This window comes from Callithrix jacchus, chromosome 3 (assembly GCF_049354715.1).
Source record: "Callithrix jacchus isolate 240 chromosome 3, calJac240_pri, whole genome shotgun sequence".
In the NCBI taxonomy this organism is placed as follows: Eukaryota; Metazoa; Chordata; class Mammalia; order Primates; family Cebidae; genus Callithrix; species Callithrix jacchus.
Genome location: NC_133504.1, coordinates 98,431,661 through 98,456,398, shown reverse-complemented (window position 1 = coordinate 98,456,398; position 24,738 = coordinate 98,431,661). Strand labels below are relative to the sequence as shown.

Genomic DNA, 24,738 nt, shown 5'->3' with positions numbered 1-24,738 from the left:
CTGGTCTCAAACTCCTGACCTTGTGATCCGCTCTCCTTGGCCTTCCAAAGTGCTAGGATTACAGGTGTGAGCCACTACACTCGGCCTATTTTTTTTTTATTTTTTGCGATGGTTATTCTGTTGCCCAGGCTGGAGTGCGGTGGCATGATCTCAGCTCACTGTAGCCTCTGCCTCCCAGGTTCAAGCGATTCTCCTGCCTCAGCCTCCCAAGTAGCTGGGACTATGGGCATGTGCCACAATCCCTGGGTAATTTTTTGTATTTTTAGTAGAGATGGGGTTTCACCATGTTAGCCGGGGTGATCTTGATCCCATGACCTCAGGTGATCCACCCGTTTCGGCCTCCCAAAGTGCTGGGATTATAGGTGTGAGCCACCTCACCTGGCCTGCAAGTTTCCTTTTGATGTTGAAAATGTTTTTTTTTAAATCTTATCTAGACCATCCGAAATTATGAGTTACTGTTGTGTGAAACAGTGAGACTACTATTTTTATGCGAGAGGTATATAATTATGCTAATAAATACTACATCTTTGCATTCATTCTGGTTTTACTTACCCATTTTTCTTTCCAGGAATGTCTGAATCTGAACAGGCTCTCAAAGGTACTTCTCAGATTAAATTACTCTCATCTGAAGATATAGAAGGGATGCGACTTGTATGTAGGGTAAGAGTTATTTTTTCCCCATGGAGTAAGAAATGTTAAGCAGTACATGATATGGAGTCAGGGATTTGCTGATTTATAAACATAGCAAATGTTATATTAGACTGACTAACCACACTCTTCATTAAACTATTGTTAGTATATAGTTTTAGTCAACAGTTGTTTTCTTCTTCAAAGCTTATTTCAAAATTAATATGGTGGATAATCTATATTTAGATGACAGTTCTTTACTTTCTATATTCTTTTTTAAAAGAACCAGGCTTTTAATGATATTTAAAAACATTTTGTCATTTTATTTTCACAAGTCATAACATAGGAGTAAGTTTAAGGCTCAGAGAGTTACACTGAAGACCTTTTTGTGAAATACCTATTATCAGTGGTAATAGTGGTTGGTACTTACCCGGTGAAAAAACATATTCTGAAGAAAAATATAATATATTCATGCTATTCATTTACATATGATTCTTAAGGTTTTTATTCAGTGCTTTAAAAGTGATTTGATTGTAATTTTGTTTGATATTCTGGAGAACTTTCTATTCCTATGATTTACTTGCTGTGATTCTTTGAGGAATTAATTCATCTTTTTTTTTTTTTTTTTTGAGACAGGATCTTGTTCTCACTCAGGCTAGAGTACAGTGGCACAAGTATAAATCATAAAGATCATAGCTCACTGTAATCCCAAACTCCTGGGCTCAAGCTACCCTTCCACCTCAGCCTCCTGAGTAGCTGGGATCACAGGCATGTGCCGCTACACCTGATTACCTTCTTTTTATTTTTTATTTTTTTGGAGAAACAGGATCTACAAAATCTATTCTATTCAGGATCTGTTCTTTTCTTTTCCTCCACTTATCCCCATTATAGAAATGAGAAAAGACTAGTAGCTCCATCAATTGATGATTGTTTAGATTACCTAGGATGTATATTTTTACAAAGAAATCAGCCAAGTTTACTGCTACTTGCTCATTAGCCCAATTTTTTTATAAAATTTATGTCTGTTTTTATACATTTACATATTATATATTTATATATTTTCTATGAAATTGTAATATTCAAGGGGAGATTCATTTTTACCAATCTTCCACAGTCAAACAGTAGAAAGGGTATAGCTCTCTATTTCTATGTCTTTTTTAATGTATTAAGTGTTCCTTTTTTACAGCTTGCTAGAGAAGTTTTGGATATTGCTGCTGGCATGATTAAACCAGGTGTAACTACTGAAGAAATAGATCACGCTGTACACTTAGTAAGAATTTTACTTTTTTACTTTGAGAAATTTTGTTATGTTACTAGATGCTTTGAACTTAAACATTAAGTAGACTTCAGTTCTGACTGTCTAAAGTAACTTGGGTAAGCTCATTTGAAAGCAAATTTTTGCTTTCAAATATGGAAAACATTCATGAACAGTTTTCCCATCTTTAAGAATCTATGATATTAAGGTCGGAGGCAAGGTTGAAAAATCTTGTTTTTGAGACAAGATATTTGTAATAAGCATTTCAGTTGGGCTTTTTATAAAATGATTGATTTTTATCTGCTTTAAATAAATCCTGCTACTACAGACAGCAAATATTCTGAAATAAAAAAAGAATAAAACTTCTGATGCTAGATTAGTTAAATGTTTCCTTTTAAATCTATAGTTTCAAGGCAACGAACAGTCCGGATAAATATCTGTAGTAAGTATGGGGATTTTTAAAAAAAAATAAAGATTGTTCATCAAAGAGAGACCTTAATAGTAGATGAGTGCACACATTATACGAATAAATAAAAAAAGATGAGTGATAAGTAATTAATATAACATATGGAAAACAGATCAAATGTGTTCTTGTAAATGAATGCAAATTATAAAGACCTAGTAAATTCCTAAGTATTTTAAAGATATTTATATCCATTGATTTGTGGAATGATGAAACTGGTTCTCTCCTCTGCTTGGTGATGATATTGTAAATTGGAACAACCCTTTTGAAAGTATTTGACAATGTGTATTGAGCTATGAAAATGTTTATAAATTTTTTATTCAGAATCTTATTAATCCTGACTTTTGGGTATTGTTTCATATGTTAGTATAAGATGTATAGTATGCAGTAATAGCATTTTGAGTATGTTCTGTGAGCCAGGTGTGCAAGTGCTTCTTTTACATTAACTCTAATCTCACCAACAACCTCTTGAGGCTAGATAATATTGTAATCTCCATTTTATGGGTAAGGAAACTGAGGAGTAGAGAGGTTAATTAAATTGTCCGTGGTTACACAACTTGTAAGTGATGGAATTGGCATTTTCAATCTAGAAAGTCTAATTCTATATACTCTAAACTATATAATGCTATAAGAAATAGAAAAGTATATTCCTAAATGGGGGAAAAGCTACAAAGGTAGTTATTGGTTGTAAGGTTTTTTTTTTCTAGTTGAGAAAACTTCATAATAATTTAGATTTCCAGTAAGAGTGGAATTGCTAGTAAAATCATGGTATATTCTACATATTCTACAAATGATATATTGTGTAACCATTAAAAATATTAGCCTGAAGACTCTGGAGTGGGATGGACACAGAAATTACATATGGTGTGATTACCCCTGTGTAAAAGCATACAATAAATTATGACTTGTTATGAAAAAGCAGACCATGTTTTTCTCTAAAAGGTCTTTTGTTGTTCCACTGAATGTGGTTATTAAAATGTCTGGAAGTACTTGACCATTTCTTTTTTCTTTTTTTTTTTTCTTTGAGAAGGAGTCTCTGTCACCTAGTCTCGAGTGCAGTGGTGCTGTCTCGGCTCACCCCAACTTCCTCAGCCTCTGGAGTAGCTGGGATTACAGGCGCACACCACCATACCCGGCTAATTTTTGTGTTTTTAGTAGAGACGGGGGTTTCTCCATGTTGGTCAGGTTGGTCTCGAACTCCTGACCTTGTGATCCTCCCACCTCTGCCTCCGAAAGTTCTGGGATTACAGGTGTGAGCCAATGCGCCTGACCACCATTTCTTAATTATACTAGTAGTTATTTTTGGGGCATAGGGATATAGGTTTGTTTCAACATAAGAATTATAATTACATCAAAAATGCTTGTTAATATTGACTTTAAATATTATATTTTTACTTTAACATATTTTTCATAAGGACTAGTTAATTCTAGAGTAATTCTAAAGTAAAATCTTCGTATGTGGTAATATTTATATATATTTGTAATACAGGTTGAGTATCCCTTATCTGAAATGCTTTGGACAAGAAGTGTTTTGGATTTTGGATTTTTTTTTTTTATTTTGGTGTATTTGTATTATACATAACTGATTAAGCATCCCTAATTCCAGAATTTGAAATTCTGAATGCTCCAATGGGCTTTCCTTTGAGTGTCCTGTTGGTGTTCAAAGTTTCAGATTGTGGAGGATTTCAGATATTTGGATCAGGAATACTTACATGTAATTTTGCTTTTCCTTTGTGCAGTTACCAGTAAACTGGTTTGTTTATGTGTATCTGACTGGCACAAACCCTGTTGTTTATTGTTTTAAGATAATATCCACTATTGTTACTAAATTAAAATATTAAGGTCTTTATAGTGGCATGTGTACAACTTTTTTCACATTTTTCAAATTTTAAAATCTGATTCATTTCATACAGATTTCTTTCTTTCATATATTCCAAATTATTCTTTATGTGTTTATTATAGGCATGTATTGGAAGAAATTGCTACCCTTCTCCCTTGAATTATTATAATTTCCCAAAGTCTTGTTGTACCTCAGTGAATGAAGTCATTTGCCATGGAATACCAGACAGACGGCCCTTACAAGAAGGTGACATTGTTAATGGTAAGAAAAATACATTACTTTCATTACTGTGGGCAAAGAAACATTAAAGCTTGGGGAATCTGATGGTGACTTACGTTTTCTTGACTTGCTACCTGAACTTAGACTTTTTCCTTTTTAAAATTCAGTATCACTCTAACTCTTAAATCTACGGAAAGCTTTCTTATGGTTTTGTGCATGTTGCTTTTAAGATACTTCTGGTGTGATGTGATTGATGCAGTGTATATTTCTTTAATGCTTATCTCATATGTGATTGGTAGGTAGGTCAAAGATGTCAGTGAAATGTGGACGTGTTGTGGAGTCTAGTCATTTTCCACTAGAAGTTCAATAATGGTTTTGAAGAGACCAGGGCAGGCTTTGTTACAGATAAAGGAAAACTGTTAGTAATATATGAAGACCTAAGAGCTGAAAATCTTGGAGAAGTGCCTTACTTGAGTGAAAGTAGCTTTAAAGACCCCCTATGTTAATCTACCTTGGGAAGCTACAAGTGTAGAGAGTAGAGGAAGTAGCTTAAAAGACATTAACGAAGACTTTCCTATATGATATTTGTTTTTATTTTGTATTTTATTTTTTTGGAGACAGGGTCTCACTGTCACCCAGACTGGAGTACAGTGGCACCATCATGTCTCACTGCTGCCTCGACTTCCCTTGCTTAGGTGATCCTCCCACCACAGAGGTAGCTGAGACTTTTGCTACCATGCCCAGCTCATTTTTTGTATTTTTTGTAGAGATGGGGTTTTTCCATGTTTCCCAGGCTGGTCTCAAACTCCTGAACTCAAGAAATCTGCCCACTTTGGTCTCCCAAAGTCAGGGGATTCTAGGCATGAGCCACCACATCAAGCGTAGATGGTATTTTAATATTGACGAAATTAGACTCTTTGTTAATAAGATAACTTAAAGGACCTACGTATCAAATGAGGAAGCATGAGCCCAAGTGTTAGAGGCTGCAGATAATTGATTGTGATGCTAGCTGTGAATGATAGCTAAAATTTAACTGTGACACTATTTTTATTAGAATTGCTACTGCTTCAGTTAGGCTGTCTGTTCATGAAGTTCCATAGGTTTTGAGACCAACCCTATTTTTTATATAAACCCTGTTATTTTTATTATACGCAGAATGTATAAGGTTTTTCAGGAATGTATGTGCTGTGCTAGAACCAAAATATCTGTATTGTGATGTTACAGGTTGATTGAAATATACGGTTTAAAAATACTCATTGTGCTCCCTAGATAGATTATAATGGTATAATAGTAATCTGTATTCTTAAACATGGGGACAAAGAGAAGGATGAATACTCACAAATAAGTGAAAAGCAAATGAGTTTTTAAAAAACAGGTGTAGAACAGTATAAATTTCTATTTTTCTTTAGCAGGAGTAAGGAATTTGTAGAAGATAAATGAAAATGGTATTTTGTATTTAACGTTATAATGTAGCAAAATCTTCAATTTAATGTTACTCTGGTAATTTATCTTGCATGATTGTATCCCACATACATTTTTCTATAAGAGTATAAAAACTCCCTGTTTCATGTTCCATGGGCCGTATTCCTGCTCTGCACAGTGAATTCAGTTACATCACACTCAGGGAGCTTCTGTTGGGTGACAACTATCCATTGGTGTTTAACTTGAGAATATGGAAGTTATCTTTTTCATTAAACTGCTAGATGCTGTCATGTTGGACAAACACTTGAATTTTGAAATGAAAATAAGTATGGTCTTTATATTTGCACATTCTCTTGCAGTGGACATCACTCTTTATCGCAATGGTTATCATGGGGACCTGAATGAGACATTTTTTGTTGGAGATGTGGATGATGGAGCACGGAAACTTGTTCAGACCACGTATGAGTGCCTGATGCAAGCCATCGACGCAGGTCAGCCTCAGTGTTGGGCACCTATTGGCAGTCCTGTGTGTCGATGGGCCAGGAAAGACTAGGTGCTGCAGCTCTGTGCATTCCTTGTACCTTCCAGGTTTGCCCCCGTTCAACTTGAGTTAGTTTTGGGCATTAGCAGTAATGGATGAAAGGGTGATTTGGGAATCCTTTGGTGGTGATAGACCAGATGAATAGTTAGTGCTTTTTGTTTCTTCTGTGATTTATCTTCCTTTTCTTTGCCTGATAAATGAGGAAGACTGTAAAAATGTTTTTTTAGTGCAACTTTTACTCTATTTTTAAAATTCGACTACATAAATGTTATGTTTTCCTTATAAACAATTAAAACTGAAGATTGTGAGTGAAAAATGTGATTCTCCTTTTCACTTGCCTCCCCTCTTTTAATATTTCTCTGTTTTCTCTAGAGATATCCACTGTTATCATTTAGGTTTTTTTCTCTCTCCCATGAATTAATGCACATATGTATGTGTATGTGTTAAATTAGGTTAAATGGAATAATAATATTTGTAATGTGTAACTGGGCTGTTTTTTCAACTGTCATGGAGATCTTTTCAAGTTAGCATATTACCTACAGACATAGATTTACCTCATTCTTTTAATGGCTATGTATTATTTTCTGTAGTATTAAAATGTCTATATTCTATTGGATTTTGGTGATTTCCATATTTCTTGCTATTGTACTAACGGGTTGGGGTGTATTTCTGGAGGATTTTTCTCAGGCTGTCTTTGTACATATAAACAACTTATCCAGGCTTTTTTGTTCAATCAGTATCTTATGGGGATAAGAGAAGGAAAGGGGCTGGGCGAGGTGGCTCACACCTGTAATCCCAGCACTTTGGGAGGCTGAAGCAGGTGGATCACTTGTGGTCAGGAGTTCGAGACCAGCCTGGACCGCATGGTTAAACTGTCTCTATGAAAAATACAAAAATTAGCTGGGTGTGGTGGTGTGTGCCTGTAATCCTAGCTACTTAAGAGGCTGAGGCAGGAGTGTTGCTTGAACCCAGGAAGTGGATCATACCATTGCACTCCAGTTTGGACAACAGAGTGGACTCCATCTCAGAAAAAAAAAAAAAAAGAAGGAAAGGAAAGCTTTTAATATAATCTTTTTGGAGTTAACAAACTGTTAATAAATGGGCAAACAGTTTTCTAGTTAATCCTTATTATTTGAACTTTATTATCCAGTGTACTGTCTACAACCCTCCCCAGTACCCCCAAATCTTGATGTCATCAGCAGAATAGTGAATAGGACAGAGTTCTTAGACAAATACACAGTTATCTCTAATAACATTGATCCAGTTTTAAAAAATTGTTTTTAGTGCATTCTTTAATGTGTATGGGGATGAAATTTTTACTCAAGTTGGAGGAATGGAAATGAAGGAATATGATATTTTTGTGGATCAGTAGGTAAAAATTTTAAAACTTATTCATTGTTGATTATTTTAATTAATTAATCAATTTACTTTTTTAAGTCGGAGTCTCACTCTGTCAGGCTCTCGCCAGGCTGGAGTGCAGTAGTGCAATCTCGGCTCATTGCAACCTCCACCTCCCAGGTTCAAGCGATTCTCCTGCCTCCGCCTCCCAAGTAGCTGGGACTCCAGGCACGCGCCACCATGCCCAACTAATTTTTGTATTTTTATTAAAGGCGGGGTTTCACCATGTTCACCAGGATGGTCTTGATCTGTTGACCTTGTGATCTTCCCGCCTTGGCCTCCCAAAGTGCTGGGATTACAGGCGTGAGCCACCATGCCTGGCCAGATTGTTGATTATCGTTAATGCAGGAGGTAGTATTGTGAGATAAGAATTTTTTTTTTTGAGACAGAGTTTTGCTATGTCGCCCAGGCTGGAGTGCAGTGGCATGATCTCAGCTCACTGCAGCCTCCACCACCCGGGTTCAAGTGATTTCTCTGCCTCAGCCTCCTGAGTAGCTGGGACTACAGGTGCCCGCCACCACGCCCGGCTAATTTTTTCTATTTTAGTAGAGACGGGGTTTCACCATGTTGGCCAGAATTGTCTCGATATCCTGGCCTCATGATCCACCCACCTGGACCTGCCAAAGTGCTGGGATTTACAGGTGTGAGCCACTGTGCTCAGCTGTAGATAAGATTTTAATGTTTAGTTTATATGTGTAAAAGCTTATGTTTGAAATAATTTTTAGCGTTTCTGCTAGATAATATAGTCAGTGTTTCTATTATTTTTGTTTCTCTGTGAATCAACTGAAGAAACAAAAAGAAAAAAAAAGAAAAAACCAGACAGTTAGAATGCTGTTTTATATGAGGTATGACTGGAACTTGCCAACAGTCTTTGTAATAGTAGCCAGGAAAGAAGCTGAATGTTGCTTACTCTTTGCAAAGTGCTATGAATACCTTTGTATATGTCATTTTTGCCTTTCTTTGCCTCTTTTTTTTGCAACCCCCCAATTCCCCAGGCAGAGGGTTTGAAAAGCTGTTGAAATTAGGATTCTTTTTTTTCTTTCTTTCTTTCTTTCTTATTTATTTATTTATTTATTTGAGATGGAGTTTCGCTCGTTACCCAGGCAGGAGTGCAATGGCGCAATCTCGGCACACCGCAACTTCCGCCTCCTGAGTTCAAGCAATTCTCCTGCCTCAGCCTCCCGAGTAGCTGGGACCACAGGCGTGCGCCACCATGCCCACCTAATTTTTTTGTTTGTTTAGTAGAGTCGGGGGCTTCACCATGTTGACCAGGATGGTCTCGATCTCTTGACCTCGCCCTAGCCTCCCAAAGCACTGGGATTATAGGCATGAGCCACCATGCCTGGCCAATTTTATTTTATTTTTTAAGAGATGGGGTTATGTTGAACAGGCTGGTTTTGAACTTCTGACCTCAAGTGATCTACCCGCTGGATTACAGGTGTGAGCCACTGTGCTCGGCCAGAAATTAGGATTCTTAAGTAGGGTTTTTCAGTCTATGCATTTAGTGGCTTTTGGGCCTGATAATTTTTTGTTGGAGAGGCCTGTTCTGTGCCTATAAGATGCTTCACAAGCGTTCCTGGTCTCTACCCACTACATGCCAGTTATACCACCACCCTGTGTTTAAAAACCAGAAATACTAATATATCTAGATACTACCCTTGGGGCCACAGTTGGCCCAGTATGAAAATAAGGAAGACTTCCCCTGTCACTCCTTCTATGCAACTTGTATTGCAATTTTGTTCCCCCTCCTACCTCCTGGATAGGAACGAAAGAAAATCGTGAAAATCAGCATGATTTTGCTTTTTTGTTTGTTTTGAGATGGAGTCTTGCTCTGTCACCCAGGCTGGAGTGCAGTGGCGCAGTCTCAGCTTACTGAAACCTTCACTTCCCAGGTTCAAGCCATTCTCCTGCCTCAGCCTCCTAAGTATCTGGGAGCACAGGCCCCCAACCACCACACCCGGCAAACTTTTGTATTTTTTAGTAGAGATGAGGTTTCACCACGTTAGCCAGGCTGGTCTCAAACGTCTGACCTCAGGTGATTTGCCCGCCTTGGCCTCCCAAAGTACTGGGATTACAGGCATGAGCCACCATGCCGGGCCACAGCATGATTTTTCAAAACTAGAAGCCTCCTTCCTTCTCCCTCCAAAATCAAGCTGGAAGATGCAGTTAAGGGCAAGTAAAAATGTTAATTAAAACGATTCCTTGAGCTATTTACCCTGAAATGGATGAGAAATATACATTGTATCTGAACCTCAGGTTGGGAATCAGATAGGCTGAGTAGGAGACTATAGAGTTAAGGATCCCCAGTCATCTTGAGGTTCTCTAGACTTACAGTGCCCAGTTCCTGGGTTTTAGTGCGAGGGAGAACCTTAATAATGATGAGAACCACTTCTTTTGTTTCATGTTTAATTGAAACACCAGTCAAATTCATAGAAATTAAACAGGTCAGGAAGTGTATATAGTGAGAAGTTCCTTTCCTACCCTGTGTCTCTAGGCTTGTCTGTAACGGGAGCTGTGGAAAGTTTGAGAACTTTTTTTATGGGGAATAAAGAAGCCCAGGGGAAGTAAGTCTCTCAGAAGTGTCCAAGCTGAAACTTAGGACAACTTGTTACTTTTTGGACATTCCTTTCACTCCTAGTGCACTTTCTTACCTCATCTGCTCACATTAATAGAACACTTGGCTGTAGGGAAGGATGGGAAGAGAAGTGTATTTTCTTCTCTATTGTTTGTTCTCTATTATTAGAGAAAGCAAAAGGTGCCTACTCCCAACCCCTTAATACTGTTGTGAGTCTAACATTTTTTGCATGAAAGGAAGAACTACAGATGCCCTTGGTTTGAATTTAGAACTTTACCAATTACTGGCTGTTTGGCTTCTCTGTGCCTCATCTTTAAGTTGAGGCATGGATGCATAAGTGTTTTGAAAGCTTCCTAGAACAAAGATAGTACTTGTTTTAGTTTTGTTTTTTTTTTTTTTTGAGACAGTCTTGCTCTGTCACCAGGCTGGAGTACAGTGGCACAATCTCAGCTCACTGCAACCTCTGCCTCCTGGGTTCAAGCGATTCTTCTGCCTCAACCTCCCAAGTAGCTGGGACCACAGGCAAGTGCCACCACGCCCAGCTAATTTTTGTATTTTTTTCAGTAGAGACGGGGTTTCACCATGTTGGCCAGGATGTAGGATGGTCTCGCTCTCTTGACCTGTGATCCACCCGCCTCAGCCTCCCAAAATGCTGGGATTACGGGCGTGAGCCACCATGCCTGGTCTAGTTGCTTTTTTTAATATTGAGACAAGGTCTCTCTCTGTTGCCCAGGCCAGAATACAGTGGCAGGAACACTACCGTCTCGGCCTTTTGGGCTCTAGTGATCCTCCTATCTCAGCCTCCCAAGTGTAGCTGGGATTATAGACATGCACCACTATGCAGGGCTAATTTTTATATTTTTTGTAGAGACAGGGCTTTGTCATGTTGCTCAGGCTGGTCTTGAACTCCTGAGCTCAAGTGATCTTCCTGCCTTGGCCTCTCAAGGTGCTGGGATTACAGGCATGAGCCACTGTACCTGGTTGATAGTAATTGCTTAGTACATGTTAGTTATTATTTGTTTGTCATGAATTTTCTCTTTTCCTTACAGTGAAGCCTGGTGTTCGGTACAGAGAATTGGGAAACATTATCCAGAAGCACGCCCAAGCAAACGGGTTTTCAGTTGTTCGAAGCTATTGTGGGCATGGAATCCACAAGCTTTTTCATACCGCCCCCAATGTACCCCACTATGCCAGTAAGTACTAGCCAGAGATTTGGTACATGCTCACCATTTATTCAACAAATACTTACTCATGCATTTAACAGTACCTACTATTGTGTATTCCCTGGAGTTATCTCTTAGTTGTAATAGATAGATTCCCAAAATGTGTATTTGCTGAAATACAGTGTAAGTTCATACCTTACTCACATAATAGTCCAAGGCAGGTATGTTTGGTCACTGTGGGAGCAGGACAGTTACTGTGTGACACAGGCTGTGTCATCTTCGACCTATGGCTTTCAACGCCACTTCGGGAGTTGTCCTCCTGGTCAGTAGATGGTTGGGAGTTTGGAGGTTGAAGCTTGGAGGGGTATGCTTGGGAAGTTTTAATAGCCTGGAATTGGCATAAATCACATTTATTTTCCACTGGCAGGAATTCAGTCACATGGCTACATCTGAATACAAGGGAGGTGGGAAAACGTAATCTAGTTGAGTGTTACGGAAGAAAAGTAAACTTATTTAGGCAAACAATCAGCAGTCTGCTACAGGCCTAGCCATTACTATTCTGATTACTTAGGTGAAGTCAGTTCATCTTGCTTGGTTTGAATGCTTAATGTGTCTCAGATTCTGTAGTATTTGTTCTTATAAATAGAGGGGAATAAACAAAATACCTTTCCTCAGGTTGAGTACCATATGATATAATTACAAAGAAAGTGTAAGACAGCTAATGTCTTACAGAAACCTTTGCTGTAGAGAGAGAAGACATGTGCAGGAATAAATCTGTTATTTAGTGCTGGAAATGAAAGCTGTTCACAGTAAGTGACCTAGGAAGGAACTTAGCACATATTTATTGAGCCACTGCTAGATAAACACTTTCATTTCCTTGTGCTTAAATTTTTTCATCTGTACAATAACAGGGAATGGTACCAACTGTAGAATTGTTATGAGGATTAAGTGAGATGATACATGGAAAGCACTTAGAAATCTGCATGAAAACAGTACATGAAAAGCATTTTATGTTAATGCTTACACTGATAGTAATACGCATCATCTCGTCTGATCATTTCAAGTCTATGGATAATTTCTTAGCCCTGTTTTTTTTAAAGCAACTCTGTGCTTACAGAGGAGGTAATTTACTTGCTCAAGGTCACACGAACTAGTCATTAAATGCCAGACTAGCATTGATACCTTGGTTCTGTCTTGCTTTCTGGAGTCAGTTTTTTCTTCCATACTTCATGCTGACGAGTAAGGACTGAAGAAATTTGGTGCTGGATGCTGGGGGAGAACTAAAGAGTGGTTGAAGTTTTGGTTGGGTGGAAATGAGAAAAAGCTTTCCAGTTGGAGGGGGAACATGAATAGGTGCTTCAAATAGAGATGAACAGAGACAAGATAAGGTTGTCCAAGTTATATGTTAAGTACTAGCAGCAGGGAGTCCAGGTGTGCTGAATGCCAGACTGAAGAAATTTGACTTCTGTGTCAGAATCTTCAGAAATACTTTTGAGCAGAAGAATGGCATAATGAAGCTGATGTTTGGAGAAGGCTAATTTGGCAGTGGTGACTAAGATGGATTGCCGGTAGGAGTTATGAAGATGGTTGGCCTGATGGGCAGTTGTTGCTGTAGTTCAGGTGTGAGGTGGTAAAGTCCTAGACATGGATAGTTGTGAAAAGAAAGTGAAATGAGTGAGCAACTTTTCTAAAGGAGAAGCTGGAGCAGTCATTCAGAGCAGGGGTCCCCAACCCCTGGGCTGCAGACAGGAACTGATCCATGGCCTATTAGGAACTGAGCTGCACAGCAAGAGAGGAGTGAGTGGCAAGCAAGCGAAGGTTACCACCAGAGCTCTGCCTCCTGTCAGATTGGCGGTGGCATTAGATTCTCAGAGGAGTTTGAAACCTGCTGTTAACTGTGTGTGTGAGGGATCTGGGTTGCTCACTCCTTATGAGAATCTAATGCCTGATGATCTGAAGTGGAACAGTTTCATCCCAAAAACCATCCCCCAAGGCTTGTATCCCCACAATCACCCTGGTCTGTGGAAAAATTCTATTCTATAAAACTGTTCCCTAGTACAAAATAGATTGGGGACTGCTGGTTTAGAGCACACGACCTAATGTGTGTGAATAAGTAGTTATTAGCAGAGCACCTAATTCTTTTTATTTAAGTGGTGAATTATGCTTGAAGTAAAAGCTAGCAACAGAAAGTAGGTAACTGACTTCATTCCTTCCTGTTAAACCCTGTAATCATCTGAGTAAGGCATTCTTTTTCACAGAATGGAAGGAGCTATTCTGGTTACAGTGAGGGGTGTGTATTGTATGTAAGAGTCTGTGAAGGGGAGGGAATAAAAACACAGTCCCCTTACTTGCAGAGGCAATAAAATTTAAGTTTAGATATGAATTTGAGTGAGAGAGAGACTGAAGACAGTAATATTTATGGGAGAAGGGAATTTTGGTCAGTGGTTATAGTGTCAGCAAAATATGTTGCCACTGTTATACAAAATATGTCATGTGAGTTTCCTATTAAAGCATTTAATTAGACATAAGAAACAATTATGAAAAAAGGAACAAGGACCAGGTATACTTGATACAGTTTTTTTGAGACGGGATCTCGCTCTGTTACCCAGGCTAAAGTGTAGTGGTTTAGTCATGGCTCACTGGAGCCTTGACCTCCCAGGGCTCAAGCAGTCCTCCTACTTCAGCCTTCTGAGTAGGCTACCATCCCTGGCAATTTTTATATTTTTGTAGAGGCAGGGTTTCTCCATGTTGCCCCGGCTGGTATCAAACTCCTGGGCTTAAAGCAGTGTGCTCACCTCAGCTTCCCAAGGAGCTGGGGTTACAGGCATGAGCCACCACACCCAGCCTTATATATTATGTTTATGAAGAGTCAGATTTATATAAAACAAAATATGTTGTGATCACCGTAGGGAAGTGTTAAACTATTGAGGGATATTTTAAATATAGGAGAGATATCTTTTGAAATGTAAATATTCTCTGCTTTAGTTTGTAACTCTACACTCCTAACCCAAAAGAGAGAAGAACCAGGAAATTATTGTGTAACATTTCTCCACTCCTTCTATGTAGGAGAAATCCTTGTTAGGTGAGAGTTTATTTGCTTCTATATTTGAGTCATTGGGTGGAAAGTAATGATGATAATACCCTACTCTAGACCTTTGCAATACAGTGAATATTGCAATAAAGCAAGTCAAACAAAGTTTTTGGTTTCCCGGTACATAAAAAAGTTATGTTTACACTATACTGTGGTCTGTTGTATGTATAGTAACAATGCACAAACCTTGATTTTAAAATACTCTTGCTAAAAAATGCCAACAGTCATCTGAACTTTTAGTGAGCTGTAATCCTCTTGCTGGTGAAAGGTCTTCCCTTGATGTCCACTGACTGATCAAGGTGGTGGTTGCTGATGGCTGGGATGTGTATTACATTCTCACATTGTTAGAAAGAAATTCCTGAATCTGGGTAATTTACAAAGAAAAGAGGCTTGGCCGGGTGCGGTGGCTCATACCTGTAATCTCAGCACTTTGGGAGGCTGAGGTGGGTGGGTCACAAGGTTAAGGTATTGAGACCATCCTGGCCAACATGGTGAAACCCCCTCTCTACTAAAAATACAAAAATTATCTGGGCATGGTGAGGCACACCTGTATTTCCAGCTACTTGGGAGGCTGAGTTAGGAGAATCGCTTGAAGCCAGGAGGTCGTGTGGTTGCAGTGAGCCGAGATTGCAGCACTGCACTCCAGCCTGACGACAAAGCGAGAATCCCTCTCAAAAGAAAAAGAAAAGAGGCTTAATTGGCTCATGGTCCTGCAGGCTATACAGGAAGTGCGGCAGCATCAGCTTCTGGAGAGGCTTCAGGGAACTTAATCATGGTGGAAGGCAAAGAGGGAGTGAGGTGTCTCACATGGTGGGAGCAGGAGCAAGAGATAGCGCATGGGAGGAGGTGCCACACACTTTTAAACAACCAGATGTCATGATAGCTCATTCACTATACAGTACCAAGGGAGGTGGTGCCAAACCAGTTCATGAGAACTCTGTCCCCATGATGTAGTCACTTTCCACCAGGCCTTACCTCCAATGCTGGGAATTACATTTTCACATGAGATTTGGGTGGGAACACAGATCCAAACCATATCAGGGTGGTCGCAATTTCTTGAAAAAAGACAAGAAAGTTTGTTACATTGATTAACTCCTCCTTTCATGAGGGATTTCTCTGTAGCTTTTGATACTGTTTGATAGCATTTTATCCACAGAACTTCTGTCAAAATTGGAGTCAGTTCTCTCAAACCCTGCTCCTGTTTTATCAACTAAGTTTATGTAATATTCTAAGTCTTTTGTTGTCATCTCAACAGTGTTCACAGCATCTTCGCTAGAGTTATATTCCATCTCAAGAAACTACTTTTTTGTTTATCCATAAGATGCAGCTAACTCATCTGTTCAAGTTTCATCATGAGATTGCAGCAATCCATTCACATCCTCAGCCTCCATTTCTAATTGTTTCTCTTGCTCTTTCCACCACATCTGCAGTTACATCCTCCACTATGTTTCGAACCCCTCTTGGTCATCCAAAAGGGTTGAAATCACCTTCTACCCAGCTCATGTTAATACTGATATTTGACGTCCTCTCATATATCATGAATTTTCCTCCCATGAATCACAATTTTTTTTGCTTGTTTTGAGATAGGGTCTCACTCTGGTTGCCCAGGCTGGAGTGCAGTGGCATGATCTCGGCTCTCTGCAGCCTCCAACTCTTGGACTCAGATGATTCGCCCACCTCAGCCTCCTGAGTAGCTGGCATTACAAGTGTGCACCACCATGTCCAGCTATTTTTTTTGTATTTTTAGTAGAAACAGGGTTTCACTAGTTGCCCAGGCTGATCTTGAATTCCTGGACTCACACAATCTACCCACCTTGGCCTCCCAGAGTGCTGGGATTATAGCTGTGTACCACCATGCCCAGCCTACAAATGTTTTTGCTGGCATCCAGAATGGTGAATCCTTTCAAGAAGGTTTTTCAGTTTACTTTTGTGCAGATTCATCAGAGGAATCACTGTCTACAGCAGCCTTAGAAAATGTATTTCTTAAATAATAAGACTTGAAAGTCAAAATTCCTTCTTGATCCATGAGCTACAGAATAGATTCCATGTTAGCAAGCATGAAAACAACATTTATCTCCTTGTACATCTCTGTTAGAACTCTTGGGCAATCAGGTGCATTGTCAGTGAATAGTAGTATTTTGAGAGGAATCTTTTTCTTTGAGCAGTAGGTTTCAACAGCAGGCTTAAAATATTCAGTAAACCATGCTATACATTGAGGTGCTGTTATCCAGGCTTTGTTATTCCATTTCTAGAGCACATGCAGAGCAGATTTTGCTGCCTTATTCAGGAATCTTAAGATCTGGGGTCACAAGCTATGTGATCCCCTAACAAGAAAGTCCGCCTTTCCTATGAAGCCACGTATTGACTTCTCTTTAGAAAGTCCTAGGTGGCATTTTCTTCCATTAGAAGGCTGTTTTGATGCATTGAAAATCTTAGTATAGCCACCTTCATCAATTATTTTAGCTATATCTTCTGGCTAATTTGCTACTTTCTACATCAGCACTTGCTGCTTCACCTTGCACTTTTATGTAATGGAGACGGATTCTTTAAACCTCATGAGCCAGCCTCTGATAACTTTAAACTTTTCTTCTGAAGCTTTGTCACCTCTTTTAGCCTTCATAGAATTGAGAGTTAGTCCCGTGCTCTAGATTGGGCTTTGGCTTAAGGGAATGTGTGGGTTGTGTGATCTATCCAGACCATTTCAAGCTTCGTCCATAACAGCAATAAGACTGTTATACTTTCTTTGCATTTGTGGCTTCTGTGGAGTAGTGCTTTCAATTTCCTTCAAGAACTTTCCTTCTGCATTCACAACTTGGCTTAACTTTTTGGCACCAGAGACATAGCTTTTGGCCTGTCTAGGTTGTTGACCTGCTGTCCTCATTATGTTTAATTATTTCTAGCTTTTGATTCAAAATGAGATACATGTGACTCTTCCTTTCAGTGGAATACTTAGAGGCCATTGTAGGGCTATTAAGTGGCCTAATTTCAGTATTGTGTTTCAGGGACTAGGGAGGCCTGAGGAGAGGGAGAGAGAGGGGGCAGGTTGGTGGAGTAGTCAGAATATACATAAACATTTATTAGGTTTGTTGTCTTACATGGGCACAGTTTGTGGTGCCCCAAAACAATTAAAATTGTAACAACAAAGATCATCTATCACCGATCACTGTAACTGATAAAATAATAATGAGAATGTTTGAAATATTGTGAAAAATGCCAAATTGTGACACAGAGACATGAAGTGAACATGCACTGCTGGAAAAATGACATTGCTACACTTGCTTAATGCAGGATTGCCACAAACCTTCAATTTATTAAAAAAAAACAAAAACAAAAACCAGTATCTAGCTGGATGTGGTCGCTCATGCCTCTAATTCCAGCACCTTGGAAGGCTGAAGCAGCCTGATCACTTGAGGACAGGTGTTCAAGATCAAACTGGCCAATATGGTGAAACCACGCTTCTACTAGAAATACAAAAATTAGCTGGGCGTGGTGCACATGCCTGAAGTCCCAGCTTACTCAGGAGGCTGAGGCAGGAGGATCACTTGAACTTTAGAGTTTGGAGGTTGCAGTGAGCTGAGATCATGCCACTATGCTCCAGCCTGGGCAACAGAGCAAGATTCTGTCTCAAAAAAAAAAAAAGAGAGAAAGAAAAAGAAAAGCAGTGTCTGTGAAGCACAATACAGTGAAGTGCAATAAAACAAGATGTGCCTGCATATTACAGTCATTCTGTGAGAGACTATAGATTAGGCACAGATTTTTCCAAAAGTACTTAACATAGTGTCTGCAATAGTATAGTCACTCATATAATGTATATTTGTTGAGTGAGATATGTTGGGAAACTGAAACTTTGATCAGTATAAAAATTATTGAGAGATGTATTTGTACATGTTGGTTTAGTCTTTGAAATCCAAAGCGTTTTTGAACTGATAGCCTGTCTCAATTCTGATTAGCCACTTTTCAAGTACTTTATAGCTATGCGTGGCTAATGCTGCCATATTGGACAGCAGAGTTCTAGATTCTTTCATCCTTTTTACTTTCTGTGACACCACACTGACATTCCTGACATTTTCTTTTTGGTTTCTTCAAGGGAATACAGACCAGTTCTGAATAATTAAGCATGTCTTGAGAGAAAGTTTGTGAGTTTAGAAATTAAAAGTCAAATGTTTCTTTTTCTTTTCTTTTTTTTTTTTAATGACCTTAGGATTTTATAGCAGTTTAGAAACTCCAGATTTGAAACCTGCAGTAAGTGTAGTTTGGCAATACCTAAGATAGTCGAAAGGAGGACAATAGCTATTCATCTGGAAAGTTATGCAGGAATATACATGTGTAGGGGAGATTAGACCATACCTGGAAAGAGGACAGTTTCGTTGAGAATCAGCCTCAACTGGAGGGGAAATTTGCCATTCATTACCAAAGTTGTGGATCAGAACAACTGCACAGAGGAACCCCGAAAAGCCGATGTATTAGCCATCTGGTGGTCAGGTTGGGCATTGCAGTCATTCACTTAGCTGATAGCCTTATTAGGTTTTGTTTAATGCTGAATTTAAATTAGTTCTCCGATTTTGTCTAAAAAGCCTATTCTTAGTTTTAATATTTTTGGTCTTTTTGAGGAGTATGGCAGGTCTGGTCACTGTAATTTATTGTTGTATTTCTCATGATGATCCCGAAAAAAAACTTGTATTAATGAACTTGGACAAAGAAACTAAAAAGTATTTGGAGAGAGAAATGGAGTTTGCTTTTTTGCTTTCAGGTTGGAGTACAGTGGCGCGATCTCAGCTCACTGCAACCTCTGTCTCCTGGTTTCAAGTGATGCCCTGCCTCAGCCTCTTGAGTAGCTGGGATTTCAGCTGCATGCCACCATGCCAGGCTAATTTTTGTATTTTTAGTAGAGACAGGGTTTCGCCATGTTGGCCAGGCTGGTCTCAAACTCTTGACCTGCCTCAGGTGATCCACTCGCCTTGGCCTCCCAAAGTGCTGGGATTATAGGCTTGAGCCACCATGCCAGGCCCATTTTTTAAAAAGTAGGTTAGTGTGCACAGACTTTGTTCTTCTTTGAAGATGAGAAAAAGACAATAGCTTGTAAAACATTATGAAAATCATGTCGTTTCCATGCGCTGTGCCCCTATGTACAAACACATACATCCCCCCAAGTGGTGGGAGATTTTTGGCATAATCTGAAACGTCTGTCATTCTCCTTGAAATCTCTACCTGGTTGAGTAGTGGAACTCTTGGTTCTGTGATTGCAATTTTAGTCATGAGGTAATAGAAATCAAGGCACTTTTCTTATTCTTTGTTTTTATTTGCCACTTTTCTTTTTATAGAAGTGATACTCGTACCTGAAATTCAGCCTACAAATATCTATTTTCCTAGAGAATACATAAGCATAACGAAATGTTCCTAGGACATTATGTACACCGTATTAGATGGCTACCAGTATAATGCCTGTTTGTTGAACTTTAAGAAAGGGAATCAGGAGAGGACAAAGTAATTAATTTAAGAATCACTGATGGGAATTTGAATTGTTTACTCTTTCTAGTTAGCTGTTCAACAGTACACTGTTGGTTTTGCTATCTTCTGAGATTTTTTTTTCTTTAATTTCAGAAAATAAAGCAGTTGGAGTGATGAAATCGGGCCATGTATTTACAATTGAGCCAATGATTTGTGAAGGTGAGAAAAAAGGATGCTGTGACATTCTTTAATTGAATTTATATGTGTTTTAGGTTATTCATCATGTCATGATCTCTTCTGCCTGCTTGCTTTTTGCTTTCTACTCCCTATCCCCTCTCAAACTTGATTCAGTATCATGTGGAGAACTGAAAATTGTGGGGGTTGGCAAGAACGACATGGTTTCTGTGTGGTAATCTGTCAGGAGATGCTGAAGTGCTGAATCCTGGTCCCTTTTCATGAAGATCATATCAGAAGGTGCATTGTAATAATGAGGCGCCCAGGTCAAGTCTTTGTGGATGTTCTTGCTTAACGTAGGAGAGGGAAGAGGAAGGAACAAAGTAGAGCATTTGATGAGCCACCCAGTTTGAGGTAGGCATGATTATATGATTTAATTCTTCATAATTTATAAGGCAGGTGTTATCCCCATTATACAAAGTAGGAAACTGGTCCTTGAAGAGGGTAGGTAGCTTGCCTATAACTTAGCTCATTACCTGGCAGATTTTGTCAGACTCAGCTCATGAGCTGTTCTGACCCTTCATGGTCTGCACTCATGTTATCATGTAGTATGATGTAGCTATTGTGGGGAAACACACCAAGGACACACTTGGTTCTGGCAGCTTCCCCACTGTTGTCCTTCCCTCCAGACAGGCTTGTAGCAGTGATAGGAGATGTGGAGTCATGATTAGGACTCCTCACTGAGATTTTCAGAGTGATTCTAATAATAGAGCATTCTGCCCCCTCTACCCACTTTCCTGCCTTTCCCTGAGTTTTCTTTCATGGCCTCCCAGATTCTTTCACTGTCCCTTAGCTTCCCTTCTCTGGTTTCAGCTCCTATCCAGACCATTCTGCTTAATATTTTTGTTATCCTCTCATACCAGTCTTTCTCTTTGTCCCTCTTCTGGTTCCAGAGATAGTTCACAAAAATTTCACTGTAAAATCTGTTCTCACCATCTGTTTGTGTGCCTACCATTTTGAAATTATATCAGGAATTGAATGCCATAATGAAACTGTAAACACATGATTTCCTTCACAGTGTATGCTGACTATGGTTTTGTCAGATGCCAAAGTTATACTCGGAAAGAGCTAACTTCATTAAGTTGTTTTTCTTTCCAATATTTACTTGTAAAATATACATCTCAGTCATTTTTTAATGTACAGTTCAGTATTATTAAATTCATTCATAATGCTGTGCACCCATCACCACCATCCATCTCCAAAAGCCTTTTATCTTGTAAAACTGAAACTCAACCCATTAAACACTCCCTTCCCATTCCTCTTTACTCCCAGCCTTTGGCATCCACCATTCTGCTTTCTATCTCCATGATTTTGGCTACGGTACTCTACCTCATATAAGTGGAATCATTAAGCATATGCCTTTTAGTGACTGGCTTATTTCACTTAGCATTATGACCTCAAGGTTCATTTGTGTTGTAGCATATTGCAGAATGTCCTTTTTAAAAAATTTTATATTTTAAAATTGACAATTATTGTACATATTCATAGGGTACGTAGTGATGCTTGGATACATATGAAACATATAATTAATTAAAGTTTATACTCAGAGTCATGATTGGTATCAGTGTGTTGTCTAAAATGAAATCCAGCATCTTTATTTTGGAAATTCCATCTTGATTTGATATTTGGGATATATAAAAAATGTGATTGTAATACATCTGAAGAAATTTAAACATCAGACATACTGAAGACCAAAATGAAGTTGGAAAGGCATTTAGCTAAAACAATTGGCGTGTAAATAAGGATCTTAGTAGTGAATTTTCTACTTGGTTTTCTTCTTGATAGAGTTCATTTAGAAAACTGAGTGATTGAATTAAGAAATTGTTTTTGTTTAAGGCGGATGGCAGGATGAAACCTGGCCAGATGGTTGGACTGCGGTGACAAGAGATGGAAAGCGGTCTGCTCAGTTTGAGCACACCCTCCTGGTCACGGACACTGGCTGCGAAATCCTAACCCGGCGACTTGACAGTGCACGGCCTCACTTCATGTCTCAATTTTAATTCTCCCAAGATGGCACATCTCAATGATACCTTCTTACTGTACTATGCATTTTATTGAAAGTACATAAGGAAGAGGAACCTTTTTTTTAAATCACTCGTTTTGTTTTGACTATAGATACGAAAGGACTACAGCATTTGATGTGTGTCCTCAAGAACTTGTCTTGGGTCTGAAAAAACTGAGAAGAATAAAGGAAACCTTGCTGAACTCTTCAGTCCCCTCCCCTGGCACACCTGTTTTCTCATTTGCCCTTTGAGCACTTTTACTTAAATTTGCTTCTAGTTGCTTTTACCACTGCCACAAAATGGCCATCAAGAACCAGCTGCTTTCCAGATGAACATTGGAAATGAAAATCCTTGAACCTTTAGCAATATATGTTGCACCCGATTTTTTTAAGTATATATATGGAAATATATATATATACATTTTAAATTCCATATACATAATTACCATACACTATGAGACCCAGGGTTTGTGTTGGTTCTGCTCTGACAGGTTTATATGCTCTCACAAATGGATCCACAGTTTGCAGTGATTTAATTCCTGGTTGGGATTTGGCCTCCCCTCTCCCCCATGCTAACGATTTACCCTTGTAATTGTGCATAGGGAAGCACTCACCCAATGAGACTTTCTCCAATATGGTCTCTGTGTGTGTCAGTGACTGAGTGTAGTAAAATTCACTTTGGAAGGTTATCAAGTTTTTTAAAATGTAGTTTATGGCAAAAATAGCCACTTTCCAAGTGGTAGCTGACTGTTGTAGGACATGAGAATTTTCATAATAGACTGCTATTTCAGACCTCTGTTTGGTCAGAAATGGAAAAGAAAAAGCCCCCTTTCTTCCCTTTTCTGTTTTACTTCAAGGGCATATCCTGGAGGTGATCAGAGAAGGTTGGATGCACTGTGGCAGAGGATGGGGAAAGAGTTCTAAACTGTCTCCAGCTGTGAGCCCAGGAGGTCAAGTGGGCTATTTAAGTCTAACAATTAGCAAGTAAGCATGGTAGTGATGAGAAAGGAACTTCGTGTACTGTAACCTTGCAGTAGAGACGCAGCTGTCCTTGGTGTCCTGAAATATACCTCACCTTTACATAGGTGGGAACTTCAGTAGAAATGACCTCAGCTGCCCAATATCTGTGTTCCTTTCATGAGTTGTTTAAATAGGAGTGTATCATTGAAGACATATCAGATCATGAAGTCATTGTCATTACAGTGTACTTGATTACTGGGCATCCTTGTAATATAATTTCATACCACTGACACATTATACTTGTAAGAGAACATCTTTCCCAGAGTGCCTCAGACCTTATTGCTTTAAAATATAATAATGTTTTCATTACTTTTATTATTTTAATGATTTAGTAAAGTTGACTGAATCTGGTATAGACTTTTGGGGGTATGTGTGTGAAGTTTTTATCAAACTGTAATATTTGTGAATGGAATGCCTTGCAATATGAATGTTAATATAATGTGTAAAGGGAGATTAAAAAGTTTGAATGAGTATCCCACCATGTAGTCATTAACTTTGCTGCATTTCTTTGGGATTTCAGAGGGAAATGGTTGGAATGGGAAGGCTGTTTGATAATCTAAAATAAATTCATGATCATTTGAGTAGAAATGCTTTTTCAGGTGTAATGGCTATACGTAAACTCAGCAGAGTGCCAATAGCATTTGAGATGCAACCATACTTGTGAGAGCTTTTAAGACAGAATGCTGAATATTAGGGAAGCATTTTATGTGCTGATCATGGAATTAACAATGTGGGCTTATTCAGTGTCTGTCATTAGCAGATAAGCTCAAGGAAAAAAGATCTTGATGGTGTGAGAGTTTTTTGGTTAAAAGATAGAACGCCACACTGGTGACAATGCTTTTCTTGGTTTGGGAGATTTTAAAACAATATGGCTCTAGTCTAATTGCATATATCTAATTACAAATGTTCATTGGATTTAGGTGACAAGACATCTAGTTTCATCATTCTGCCACCTTTTTACAAAATAAGTCAGCTTGATGTGCCAGCCTATAGCACTAGCTACTCAGGAGACTGAGGTGGGGGAATTGCTTGAGCCCAGGAGTTCAAGGTTACACTGAGCTATGATTGTGCCACAGCTGGGTGAGAGAGTGAGACCTCCTCTCCAAAAAAAAGGATTAACTTCTTTTTTTTACATTAACCTTTAGAATCTTTGTTTTTTCCTATCAGAAACATGATCTTCATTTTATGTCTTTTGTTGATAAAAACGGATTAACCAACACCTTTATACCACTTGCACCCATATATCTAAGTTAATAGGCAAGAGGAGGTGAGGCGGTTTAGGGATTTGCCTGATTCCTCAGTTTGTTCTTTAATGACTAGGGTTTTCATTGGATTTGGTTAAAATTGAGAGCAGGATGCTCTCCTTTGCTTAACTTCTGCTCAGTGGTATCTGTAAGTGATTTCCTTCTTGTTTTTCCCTGCTTTAAAAAACCTTTTTTA

General features: G+C 38.9%; 1 protein-coding gene across 4 annotated transcripts in view; it reads left to right on the top strand.

Annotated features, from left to right (window-relative positions):
- METAP1 (methionyl aminopeptidase 1) overlaps positions 1–23,776 on the top strand; it is a 50,984-nt gene extending 27,208 nt beyond the window's left edge. For 3 of the 4 annotated variants that reach the window (XM_002745570.7, XM_035293273.3, XM_035293272.3), the window contains exons 5-11: positions 569–660; positions 1,814–1,897; positions 4,308–4,446; positions 6,186–6,317; positions 11,390–11,533; positions 20,196–20,261; positions 22,113–23,776. In XM_002745570.7, the coding sequence (XP_002745616.1) occupies positions 569–660; positions 1,814–1,897; positions 4,308–4,446; positions 6,186–6,317; positions 11,390–11,533; positions 20,196–20,261; positions 22,113–22,276 (821 nt within the window). In that variant the 3' untranslated portion in view covers positions 22,277–23,776. Of the gene's footprint in view, positions 1–568; positions 661–1,813; positions 1,898–4,307; positions 4,447–6,185; positions 6,318–11,389; positions 11,534–20,195; positions 20,262–20,393; positions 20,631–22,112 lie in introns of all 4 variants that reach the window. The other variant, XR_008480148.2, reaches the window with a different exon arrangement.
- Positions 23,777–24,738: the final 962 nt, after the last annotated feature.